At 47.9% G+C, this 12,020-nt stretch overlaps 1 protein-coding gene across 1 annotated transcript in view; it reads left to right on the plus strand.

Moving 5' to 3' along the window:
- Positions 1–12,020, plus strand: part of slc24a3 (solute carrier family 24 member 3) — a 365,303-nt gene that overhangs the window by 255,158 nt on the left and 98,125 nt on the right. Inside the window, exons 4-5 of the mRNA XM_078230308.1 lie at positions 6,737–6,811; positions 10,165–10,249. Of these exons, the coding sequence (XP_078086434.1) occupies positions 6,737–6,811; positions 10,165–10,249 (160 nt within the window). The remainder of the gene's footprint in view (positions 1–6,736; positions 6,812–10,164; positions 10,250–12,020) is intronic.

A 12,020-nucleotide genomic window follows, 5' to 3' on the forward strand; every position in this document is an offset into this window, starting at 1 on the left:
AGGTGCTTGGGTTCAGTAATGAGAACATTACTTATATTTCAATACTTTTCTTACAGAGAGCAAAATTCTGTACAAAACTATGTACACATCAGTCATGCGCTCTGTGGTGCTTCAATACAATTAGGATTAAGCACACAGTCCGAGATGTTTTCCCACTTACTAGCCCCTCGGCGTACATTGACTGAAAGGCCTTACACAGTGGCCTTTCCCCATTGCCCCTTGGCTCCCCAAGCTTGAGTGCCTCCCTCAGCATGTAGTCCTGGACCTTGGAATGTGTCAGTCTCCAACACTCTGTGGAGGATAATTCATTCCACTGGAAGATCGACAAGTTTCGGGCGGACCAAAGAGCCTCTTTCACCGCGTTGGTGATCCTCCAGCAGCAGCTGATGTTTGTCTCAGAGTGCGTCCCTGGGAACAGCCCCTCACAGTGCCAGGGACCCGGGTTCGATTCCTAGCTTTGATGACTGTCTCCCCATGCCTGTGTGGGTTTCCTCCAGGCGCTCCGGTTTCCTCCCACAGTTCAAAAGAATCTTAGAATGAATCTTAGAATCTTAGAAACCCTACAGCACAGAAAGAGGCCATTCGGCCCATCGAGTCTGCACCGACCACAATCCCACCCAGGTCCTTTTCCATATCCCTACATATTTACCCACTAATCCCTCTAACCTACGCATCCCAGGACACTAAGGGGCAATTTTAGCATGGCCAATCAACCTAACCCGCACATCTTTGGACTGTGGGAGGAAACCGGAGCACCCAGAGGAAACCCACGCAGACACGAGGAGAATGTGCAAACTCCACACAGACAGTGACCCGAGCCGGGAATCGAACCCAGGTCCCTGGAGCTGTGAAGCAGCAGTGCTAACCACTGTGCCACCGTGCCATGTTGGGTAGGTGCATTGGCCATGCTAAATTCTCCCTCAGTGTACCCGAACAGGCGCCGGAGTGTGGCGACTCGGGTATTTTCACAGTAACTTCATTGCAGTGTTAATGTAAGCCTACTTGTGACACTAATAAATAAACTTTAAACTCATAGAGCACTGAGTCCTGCGTCATGGGATAAACCTTGACAAATACCACCTCATCTCTCTCCAGACCGTCTTTGCAAAGGCACTTTCCACAAGGAGGCCTTGATATGACTCACTGGGTCAAATGAATGGAGTGTTGATAAGCCAACAGTCTCATTCAGGATCAGACTACATTGAAGTGATGCTGACTCACAATAGCGAAGGTTTACAAAAACAGAAAAATGCTGGAAAATCTCAGTGTACCCGAACAGGCACCGGGGTGTGGCGATTTTCACAGTAACTTCATTGCAGTGTTAATGTAAGCCTATTTGTGACACTAATAAATAAATGTTATTTGGCCCCTTGAGCCTGCACCACCATTCAATATGATTATGGCTGATCATGCACTTTCAGAGCTGAAGGGTCATCTAGACTTGAAACGTTGGCTCTACGCTCCACAGATTTTCCAGCATTTTCTGTTTTTCTTTCAGATTCCAGCATCCGCGGTATTTTGCTTTTATTTTTGAGTTTATTGGTGGACACTTTGGTTAAGTAATTTTTTGGGGCTAAGGAAACCTTTTAAACATACCTCATATTCTGCACTCTCTCCTTTCCTTCTCCCCTATGCACTCTATGAACGGCATGCTTTGTCTGTATAGCGTGCAAGAAACAATACCTTTCACTGTATCCCAATACATGTGACAATAATAAATCAAATCAAATCAAATCTAACTTAAGTGGGAATGGACCTGACCAGTACAGCTGGTGGAAGTGAGTCCGATTCGAACAGGTTAAATCCTGAAGCCAATGCAAAAGATCTCGAGATGTAGGTCAAAGGGTCATCTAGACTCATCCAGACTCTCTCCACAGATGCTGCCTGACCTGCTGAGATTTTCCAGCATTTTTCTGTTTTTGTTTCAGATTCCATATTTTGCTTTTATCAGAGCCAAGGTTTAGCTAGACTTAACAAATATGCTTTTTGATAAAGAGCTGGTTTGAATTTTTCAAAGCTGGGCAGTAAAATAAGAATTCTTTTTCGTAAGCGACATGATTGGAATAAATCATATCACCTTGTGATGAACTCGTTTTCTAAATTCAAGATGGAAGGATTTTGTTTTATTCATTCATGCGACATGGGCATCACTGGCTGGCCAGCGTTTATTGCCCATCCCTAGTTGCCCTTGAACTGAGTGGCTTGCTAGGCCATTTCAGAGGGCAGCTGAGAATCAACCACATTGCTGTGGCTCTGGAGTCACATGTAGGCCAGACCAGGTAAGGACGGCAGATTTCCTTCCCCAAAGGACATTAGTGAACCAGATGGGTTTTTACGACAACGGTCATCAGTAGACACTTAATTCCAGATATTTTTTATTGAATTCAAATTCCACCATCTGCCGTGGCGGGATTCGAACCCATGTCCCCAGAACATTAGCTGAGTTTGTGGATGAATGGTCCAGCGATAATACCACTCGGCCATCACCTCCTCTTACAACGTGAGGTGAAAATGTCCAAGATTAAAAGGCAAACAAGGTTATAGATCTGGCCCATTACATTGCGTACCTTGGCGGCACGGTGGCACAGTGCTTAACACTGGACCCAGGATCGATTCCCGGCTTGGGTCACTGTCTGTGTGGAGTTTGCACATTCTCCCAGTGTCTGCGTGGGTTTCCTCCGGGTGCTCCGGTTTCCTCCCACACTCCAAAGATGTGCGGGTTAGGTGGATTGGCCATGCTAAGTTGCCCCTTAGTGTCAGGGGGACTAGCTAAGGTAAATATATGGGGTTATGGGGATAGGGTCTGGGTGGGATTGTGGTTGGTGCAGACTCAATGGGCCGAATGGCCTCCTTCTCCACTGTAGGGATTCTATGATTGAAGCGTAAAGGTAGCGTTGGAGTTGTTTGGACCTCCCCAGCTATTAAAGCTGATGATTCCTGGTTCAGCTACTCTGTTGATCAATAGATTTGGAAGAAGATTCCCTTGTCTTTTCCTCATCGCACTTATGCAGTGATGAAAAATTAAGAAGCTGGATTTTTTTTGGTAAATTCTATTTTCTCCCTCCTATAAATATGTACGCGTCCACTGATTTATTAATACAACTCCATAAATCACCCCACTGCCAGGTCCCCAGGGGCCACCCATGGCATTATCCTTTAGCAGTCACGGGCATTCAGCCTTGGATCTTCAGGTAAGCGTTCTCCAAGGCGGCCTTCACGACACACGACAGCGCAGAGTCGCTGAGCAGAAACTGATAGCCAAGTTCCACACACATGAGGACGGCCTAAACCGGGATGTTGGATTTATGTCACATTATCAGTAACCCCCACAGCTTGCCCCTGGTCTTGCATAATTTCACCAGCTGTTCTGTCTGGAGACAATACACATCTCTTTAACCTGTGTTTAATGTTCCCTCCAACCACATTATCTGTACCTTTTAAGACCTGGCTGGCTGTAGAGATTTGCATTCTAATTAGTATTCTGTAACTTGATTTCTGTGTCTGTGCACTGTTGGAGAACAGAGACCACTCCATCTGACAAAGGAGCAGCGCTCCGAAAGCTTATGGTATTTGCTACCAAATAAACCTGTTGGACTTTAACCTGGTGTTGTGAGACTTCTTACTGTGATTATCCTTTAGCCCAAGTCATTAATTAATTTGTAAGCGTCACTGATTTTAATTAGGGTGGGACCATGATTATTTTCTCAATGCTTCAATGAGGTTGTTAGCGGGACGGCACAAAAGCTGTTGGAAATTAGGGACTGGCCACACCATACTTGTGGTGTAAAAATTTTTTTAAAAGTTGGCACAGTACCAATATCTCCCCTCCCCTGCTGTAAAACAGGCCTTGCTAATGGCCGGAATTCTCCAGGGCTTTCCTGTCCAGCTGTCACCCACCTCCCCCCCCCCTCCCGCTGTGGTTTTCCCGGCGGTGTGGGGTGGAATCGATTGGAAATCCCATTGGCAGCGGCGGGACTGGAAGATCCCACCCAATGGCTCCTCCACCTTGGTAGAGCTTCAAAACGTGGAGGACCCCTGCCCCCAAGTGCAGCCCTTGCTAAGAGTCTGTAGCAGGGGTATTTCCACGCAGGGAGGCCATTGCGCTGTGGGTAGCGCACAATTCTGGCTGAGGAGACGCTCCCACTCATGCCATATATCGACCGATTTGACCACATAATGGACGCGCCTTCTGTGGCCATCGAGTCCTTATCTCGGACTTGAACCCACAGCTCCTGGCTCAGAAGCAGGGACACTACTCACTGCGCCACAAGGCCTCAGTTGCTATATAACTTAGCATGTCGCTGCTCAGGCCGAGGAGCCATCTTATGCCAGAAAGCAACCTCTACATGGCTGCGATGCTTCTGCAGTTTCATGCGCAGGCCACCGGGAGCTCTACTGAGCAGCAATGCATCCTAAAACTGAGCACTCACCTGCATGCCACAGGGCGGCATGGTGGCACAGTGGTTAGCACTGCTGCCTCACAATACCAGGATCCCGGGTTTGATTCCCGGCCTCAGGTGACTGTCCATGTGGAGTTTGCATGTTCTCCCCGTGTCTGCATAAGTTTCCTCCGGGTGTTCCGGTTTCCACACACACTCCAAAATGTGTAGGTTCGGGGGATTAGCCATGATAAATTGCCCCTTAGTGTCCCAAGATGTGTAGGTTAGGTGCAGTGGCCAAGCTAAATTGCCCTTTAGTGTCCAAAGATGTGCAGGTTAGGTGGATTGGCCATGCCAAATTGCCCCTTAGTGTCCCAAGATGCATAGGTTATGGGGATTTGCCATGGTAAATTGACCCTTATGTCCCATGATGGGTGAATTAAGGGGATGTGGTGAACCATCGTTGGTTACCACTGTGGGGTTATTCCAATGTTGCTGTTGGGTTAGGGTGTTGACACTGTGGGGTTGTTATAATGTTGTTGTTGGGCTAGGGTGTTTACACTGTGGGATTAATATACCTGTGGTGGATGCTGTTATGGCACATCCCGGTCGGGCCCCGCCTCCTGGGAGAGGTATAAGACCCTCTGCTCAGGCGAGACCCCTCCAGTCTGGAATGGTGTACTCGTGTTTAAATAGTTCCATTGTTTGTCAATAAAAGCCTTCAATTGCTGAAGCCTTGTACCTCGTGCTTGATTGTCGCGCATCAGGGGATTAGCCATGATAAATTGCCCGCCAGTGTCCCAAGATGTGTAGGCCTCGGAGGATTAACGGAGTAAATACATGGGATTACGGGGATAGGACGTGGATAAGATTTTTTAAAAGGTGGATTGGTGCACACTCGATTGGCTGAATGGCCTCTCTCTGCACTGAAAGGATCCTATGATTCCACATAATGTAGGTGTCCCACCACAATGGAGCATATCTCTACGCTGAATAATGCTGCCTAAACCAATGTAAACACCTGTGTGTTTTCATAGAAATCATAGAAACCCTACAGTACAGAAAGAGGCCGTTCGGCCCATCGAGTCTGCACCGACCACAATCCCACCCAGGCCCTACCCCCATATCCCTACAGAATTACCCACTAATCCCTCTAACCTACGCATCTCAGGACACTAAAGGCAATTTTTAGCATGGCCAATCAACCTGCTCTGGTTTCCTCTCACAGTCCGAAAGATGTGCTGGTTAGGTGCATTGGCCATGCTAAATTCTCCCTCTGTGTACCCGAACAGGCGCCGGAGTGTGGCGACTGGGGGATTCTCACAGTAATTTCATTGCAGTGTTAATGTGAGCCTAATGTGACACTAATAAATAAAATAAGTAAATAAATAAAACACCTGATAATGTAGAAGTAACGACAGTATTTTAGTGATTTCAAAAGTTAATCAAAATCCCGGTTGGCTTAGTCACAGGAACTGAAGCTTAGGTCGAAGATTAATTGAAATTCTGCCTGTTTTTGCTTATGATTACACGATGGAATTGAAAGATCAAGTGCGGAACTTGAGCGGTTTGGGGCCACGTTTCTCGGGGTTGATTTCAGGAAGTACTAAAGGAGTGAGATACTGAGAATGCAAGACCAGCTATGACCATACTGAATGGAGGTGCAGGCTCGATGGGCTGAATGGCCTACTCCGGCACCTATTTGCTGTGTCTAAATCCCCCAAAATCTGAGGCCAGAGGACCATTGACAACATCAAAACTGAGATTGACGGATTTATGTCCGGGCAACGCGACTTAGGGGGGGATTTTCCCATCCCACCCGCCATGGGAATCGTAGCTGGTGGGGGGAGGGGGTGGGGGGGGGGGTGGACCGTGTAAAGGTCCATTGACCTCGGGTGGAATTTTCCGGTTTTGGGGCGAGCTTGTCTGGAAATTCCCGCCCTTAGGGTCATGGCGCCAAGATGGGTTTAATCGACGACCATTGAATTCCACACAGTTCTGTGAAACCTTTTGGCATTAGGTGGTTACATCTGTAAGTGTAACGAATATAAATACTCCCAGGGCTACCTCCACTGCCGGCCGATTCTCTACAAAACTAAATACAAATTTGTGAATTAATTCCAACGGTCCATCGCGTTCAAAATTTTTCCAGTTCCACTGATGGAAACACAGTAATTAATTCTTCATTAGTGGGCTAAGAATAATTAAAGGGGCAAAGAGTTCTCCTGAGGAGGAGTTCCATCTGGAATCAGTAACACAGCACATTTTACCACTGCGTCTGTACAGTGTCGTTTCGGTGGAAGACAGGAATTATTCAAACCACATTTACCCTTTCAACCTCTCTCTCTGTCCCACAGACTATGTACATGTTCTACGCTCTGGCAATCGTCTGCGATGACTACTTTGTTCCTTCATTAGACAAGATCTGTGAGGTATGTGCTGCCCGCTATCGCTTTCATTCTCTGGATTGCAGTGTCGTGTACAGTCAGTCTCTCCTTTTGTCAGACTTGTAACAATAACTTCTTGCAATGTGTTTGGAACTTGTAATTGATAATTATGGATTATTGACAATCATAAAACAATGGACACGTGCTGACAGCGTAAGCATTTCTGTAACGGGGCGGAACGGTAGCACAGTGGTTCGCACTGCTGCCTCACAGCGCCAGGGACCCAGATTCGATTCCTAGCTTGGGTTGAATGCAGGGCAGAATGATACCACCCCTCCCCCGCCCCGACTCCAACGTACCGTTTCCATAGAAACGGGCTCGGCCTAGTCCGCAGGCCCCACTCACCTGGAATGAACCACAGGGGTAACGGTGCAACATTCCGAGTTTTAATGGTGCGTCACCAAAATAAAATGCCCCAAAATTCACTTCCTCGCGTTTCATAAGGAGCACAAAGCAAACCACCATTATTTAAGTCGTCTTCTGTAATCTTACTGGGCCAGATTTTCCGATTTCAACAGTGGCACAGCGATTAGCGCTGCTGTCTCACGGTGGTTAGCACTGCTGTCTCACAGCACCAGGGACCCGGGTTCAATTCCCGGTTTGGGTCACATGTTGTGGAGTCTGCATGTTCTCCCCGTGTCTGCGTGGGTTTCCTCCGGGTGCTCCTGTTTCCTCCCACAGTCTGAAAGATGTGCTGGTTAGGGTGCATTGGCCATGTTAAATTCTCCCTCAGTGTACCCGAACAGGCGCCGGAGTGTGGCGACTGGGGGATTTTCATAGTAACTTCATTGCAGTGTTAATGTAAGCCTACTTGTGACACTAACGAATAAACTTTTTGTAATGTGCAAAACTGACACCGTAATGCTGCTGAGACAAGGTGAGCTCAAAGGAAATAGCTCATCAGCCATAGGGGTATCGAAGACATCAGAAACCATGGGTAGAACCTTGCAGTCCTTTGCCATGACGGCATCTCCCGGTCCCACCAAAGGTGACGGATATTTGAACGGCTCACTGCATTTTCTCAGCTCCACCCTCCACCCTCGCTGTGGCAGGGCCACAAAATTCCACCCCATATTTATGGTAAAAAGAAATTTTAAAAACTGTGGCACAGTGGTTAGCACTGCTGTCTCGCAGCGCTAGGGAGCCGGGTTCGATTCCCGGCTTGGGTCACTGTCTGTACGGAGTCTGCACGTTCTCCCCTTGTCCGCGTGGGTTTCCTCCGGGTGCTCCGGTTTCCTCCCACACTCCAAAGATGTGCAGGTTAGGTGGATTGGCCGTGCTAAATTGCCCCTTAGTGTCAGGGGGACCAGCAGGGTAAATGTGTTGGGTTACGGGGATAGGGCCTGGGTGGGATTGTTGTTGGTGCAGGCTCGATGGGCCGAATGGCCTCCTTCTGCACTGTAGGGGTTCCATGAGTCTCTGATTCTGTGCCGTGCGCTGCCTGAGAGTGTGGTGGAGGCAGGTTCAATCGAGACATTGAAAAGGGAATTAGATGACGAGAAACAATGTGCAGGGGTGCAGGAGAAAGGCAGGGGAGTGGCACTAAGTCATGACGCTTGTTTGGAGAGCCAGTGCAAACACGATGGGCCAAATGGCCTCCTTCTGCACTGTATTAACTCTGTGATTCCGTAAGTTAATGACACTAGTGAGCCACTGTGCTTTCGAAGAAGGTCGCCTAGCCAGTTCTGCGATTTAAAGACGTGTTTTAATTGATGGTTGTAGGTGGGAAATCCTGGTGGGATGATGTCTGGTGACTTCCTCCCTTTGCCAGCTTTGTTACTGGCCGCACTGACCCTCTTGGTCTGATCTGGAGGCTGCCCCAGAAGTAGTGAGCAGAGATTATGTAAAATTACGTAGAATGTACAGTACAGAAACAGTCCATTCGGCCCACTTGGGCTGTGCTGATGTCCCACACTACTTCCTCAAATTCTATCATCATATCCTTGATATTTATGGAGCACACCAGGATGAATGGAGCACACCAGGATGATAGGGAGTGGGATAGCTTGATCTTGGTTTCAGATAAAGCTCGGCACAACATCATGGGCCGAAGGGCCTGTTCTGTGCTGTGCTGTTCTATGTTCTATATTTCATGTCTATTGCCAGCTAAGTTGATGGTAAATTTGAATTGAACCCTTAACTCTTGCCTCAGGGAGAGTTGTGCCGTTTGTTCCCCTAACCTGTATTATTTTCAGCTGTAATCCTTATTGCCTGTAAACCCCCGTTAGCCGAAGAACCTCGACCCATCAATTCGTATGGCTTCGAATGTTAGTCCAGCTGATATCGCCCTGGAGCTGAAGCCTCGGCCTGTCGCTCACATTAACCGCTTCATTCCCGGCATCGCCCTTTGGCTGGGTGTGAAATTCTCCATTCTCAGTGGCAGGACAGGGCATGGGCGACTGGAGAATCCTGGCCAGCACCATCTGAATAAGGCTTGTATCGGACACAAAGGCCGGAATTTTCCAGCCATTCACGCCCCACCGCCGCTGCCAGGGTGGACAGAGAATTTGGCGCTCAGCCAAATTTTTGTCCAATGCAGCGGGACTGGAGAATCCCACCAGTGTGAAGATTCCAGCTAGAGTGTAATGTTGTATCAACTCCAGGAGACCTGGCCACAATACGTTAAATAAGCTCTCTGCCCACTTCAGTCCTCCCTGAATGTTAAAGAGATGCGTGGCATCTTTCCCTTTAAGCGGTCTGAGTGAACTGAGTTTCGGCATATTCCAGCTGCAATTTGGGGCGGACACGGTGGCACAGCGGTTAGCACTGCTGCCTCACAGCACAGGGACACGGGTTCAATTCCGGCCTCGGGTCACTGTCTGTGAGGAGTTTGCACGTTCTCCCCGTATCTGTGTGGGTTTCCTCCCACACTCCAAAAGATGTGCAGATTAGGTTGATTGGCCATGCTAAATTGACCCTAGTGTCGGGGGGATCGGCAGAGTAAATATGTGGGGTTACGGGAGTAGGGCCTGGATGGGATTGTGGTCGATGCAGACTCGATGGGCCGAATGGCCTCCTTCTGCACAGTAGGGATTCTATGATTTTCACTGAAGTTTCTAATGAATGCAAGTCGACGGCAAGGAAACAGGCACGCAGTTTGTGCTTAGTTTGATAAAGAAGCTCCGAAGAGGGCTGATGGGCCAGATGCTACTTTTTAACACAGGGCTTTGCGTTTCCGAGGTGTTTTTTTGGGGGGAAGAGCAGTAAACAGGGAAGACTGACTCACAGGTCAGAGAGCTGAATAATGAGCGTCTGTTCAGGGTGAGTGAGCGCAATTGTAATCGCCGTGGCGATGACTGACCGATGATGTTTATCTCGCTGTGCTTCCTCCTCTGTAGCGTCTGCACCTCAGTGAAGATGTGGCCGGTGCTACGTTCATGGCAGCTGGCAGCTCAGCCCCCGAACTCTTCACCTCGATCATAGGTAACTCGCCGGAGAAAACGCCAGGCTGCGATTGGTTCATTCTGATTTGGTCATCGCGGTAATAAGCCTGCGGAGGCAGAAGTCCCTTCACCAAAATCCCTTTATTTACAAACTCTAACAGCAGTACACAGAGTGCTCGCAGTCAGCAGTCTACCTCCAGGGGTGTCAGAGGATCTGACACACCCAGTTAAGTACAAGGCAAAGACTCCCTGATTGGCCCATCAATTGGATCCTTAATCAGAGAGCTCATACTCAATGGCCTGATTGACGTCATTACAATCGCCACCTCGTCAATCAGTCATTCCTCCAGTAAATTGTCTTGATATCCACCTCTGCTCAAGTGACACTTTGCACTCCAAAGGTCAAACCACAATCATGTATTCTCCCTCTGTGTTCACAAGGAGAGGCTGAGAATCAGATGCATCTTTCCTCAAAGGGCTCCTCTTAAACTCCAAGAGTCACCCCTTGTTCTAGAATCATAAGAAGGCCATTGGTCCCTCGTCTGTGTTGGCTCTCTGTAAGAGCAACTCGGCTAATTTTTTTAAAATTCATTTGTGGCACCTGGGCGTTGCCCAAGGGTAGTTGAGAGTCAACCACATTGCTGTGGCTCTGGAGTCACATGTAGGCCAGACCAGGCAAGGATGGCAGATTTCCTTCCCTAATTTTCTTTCCCATAGCTCTGAACATTTATTTTCTTCCGGGCCGGGATTCTCCGACCTCGCCAGCAGCTGGGATTTTCCGGTCCCGCTGCTGTGAATGGAGATTTGGCTGAGTGCCAAATTCTCCATTCTCACTGGGAACGGTAGCAGGAGGTGCGAGACAGGAGAATTCCAGCCCAGGTAATTATCCAGTTCCCCTTTGAAAGTCACGACAGAATCTGCCCCATTAACATTGCAATGAAGTTAGCGTGAAAATCCCCTAGTCACCACTCTCTGGCGCCTGTTCGGGTACACTGAGGGAGAATTTATCATGGCCAATGCACCTAACCAGTGCTATGGGAATGATAAGATAACACAGGGCGGCACGGTGGCATTTGAACAATATTTAAGCATAACTAGATATAATTCTTAACTGCTAACCTAACTCTATTAGGGCCAATTCAAGAAATATTCCTCTTATAGACTTCAAATCCCTCTTCAAAGTCAGTTAGCAACACAGGTTTATGTGCTTGTACTTGTTAGCAGTGCTGGAACTTTTTGAACACCTCTGGAGATAGAGAGGTCTTTTCAGAGAGAGAGCGAGAGACATCTGTTTGAAACAGCTCCAGTCATCAATTGCTCTTATTTATGAAAAGGAAACTAAAGCACTGTCTTTCCTTCAAGCTTATCTCCTCCCATGAATCACATGACTCTGGCGATCAACCTAAACAAACTCCTACTCTGAAGCCCCAAGGAAAGCCTAAGTAAACACAAATGCATTAACTCTGTTTAGACAAACATGCCATAAGAACATAGAACATAGAATATTACAGCGCAGTACAGGCCCTTCGGCCCTCGATATTGCGCCGACCAGTGAAACCAATCTAAAGCCCCTCTGATCTACACTATTCCAATATCATCCATATGTTTATCCAATAACCATTTGAATGCTCTTAATGTTGACGAGTCCACTACTGCTGCAGGCAGGGCATTAGCTGAAATCAGTCATTATCCTGCATTCTCAACATTTGGGCTGCCTGTTGCCCAGACAAATTGGTACCGTATAAAACAGAGCTGACTTTCAAACATACCCCTTTCAAGAAACATGATAAAAATGCCTTTCTTAAAGGCAC

This window comes from Mustelus asterias, chromosome 15 (genome assembly GCF_964213995.1).
Source record: "Mustelus asterias chromosome 15, sMusAst1.hap1.1, whole genome shotgun sequence".
In the NCBI taxonomy this organism is placed as follows: domain Eukaryota; kingdom Metazoa; phylum Chordata; class Chondrichthyes; order Carcharhiniformes; family Triakidae; genus Mustelus; species Mustelus asterias.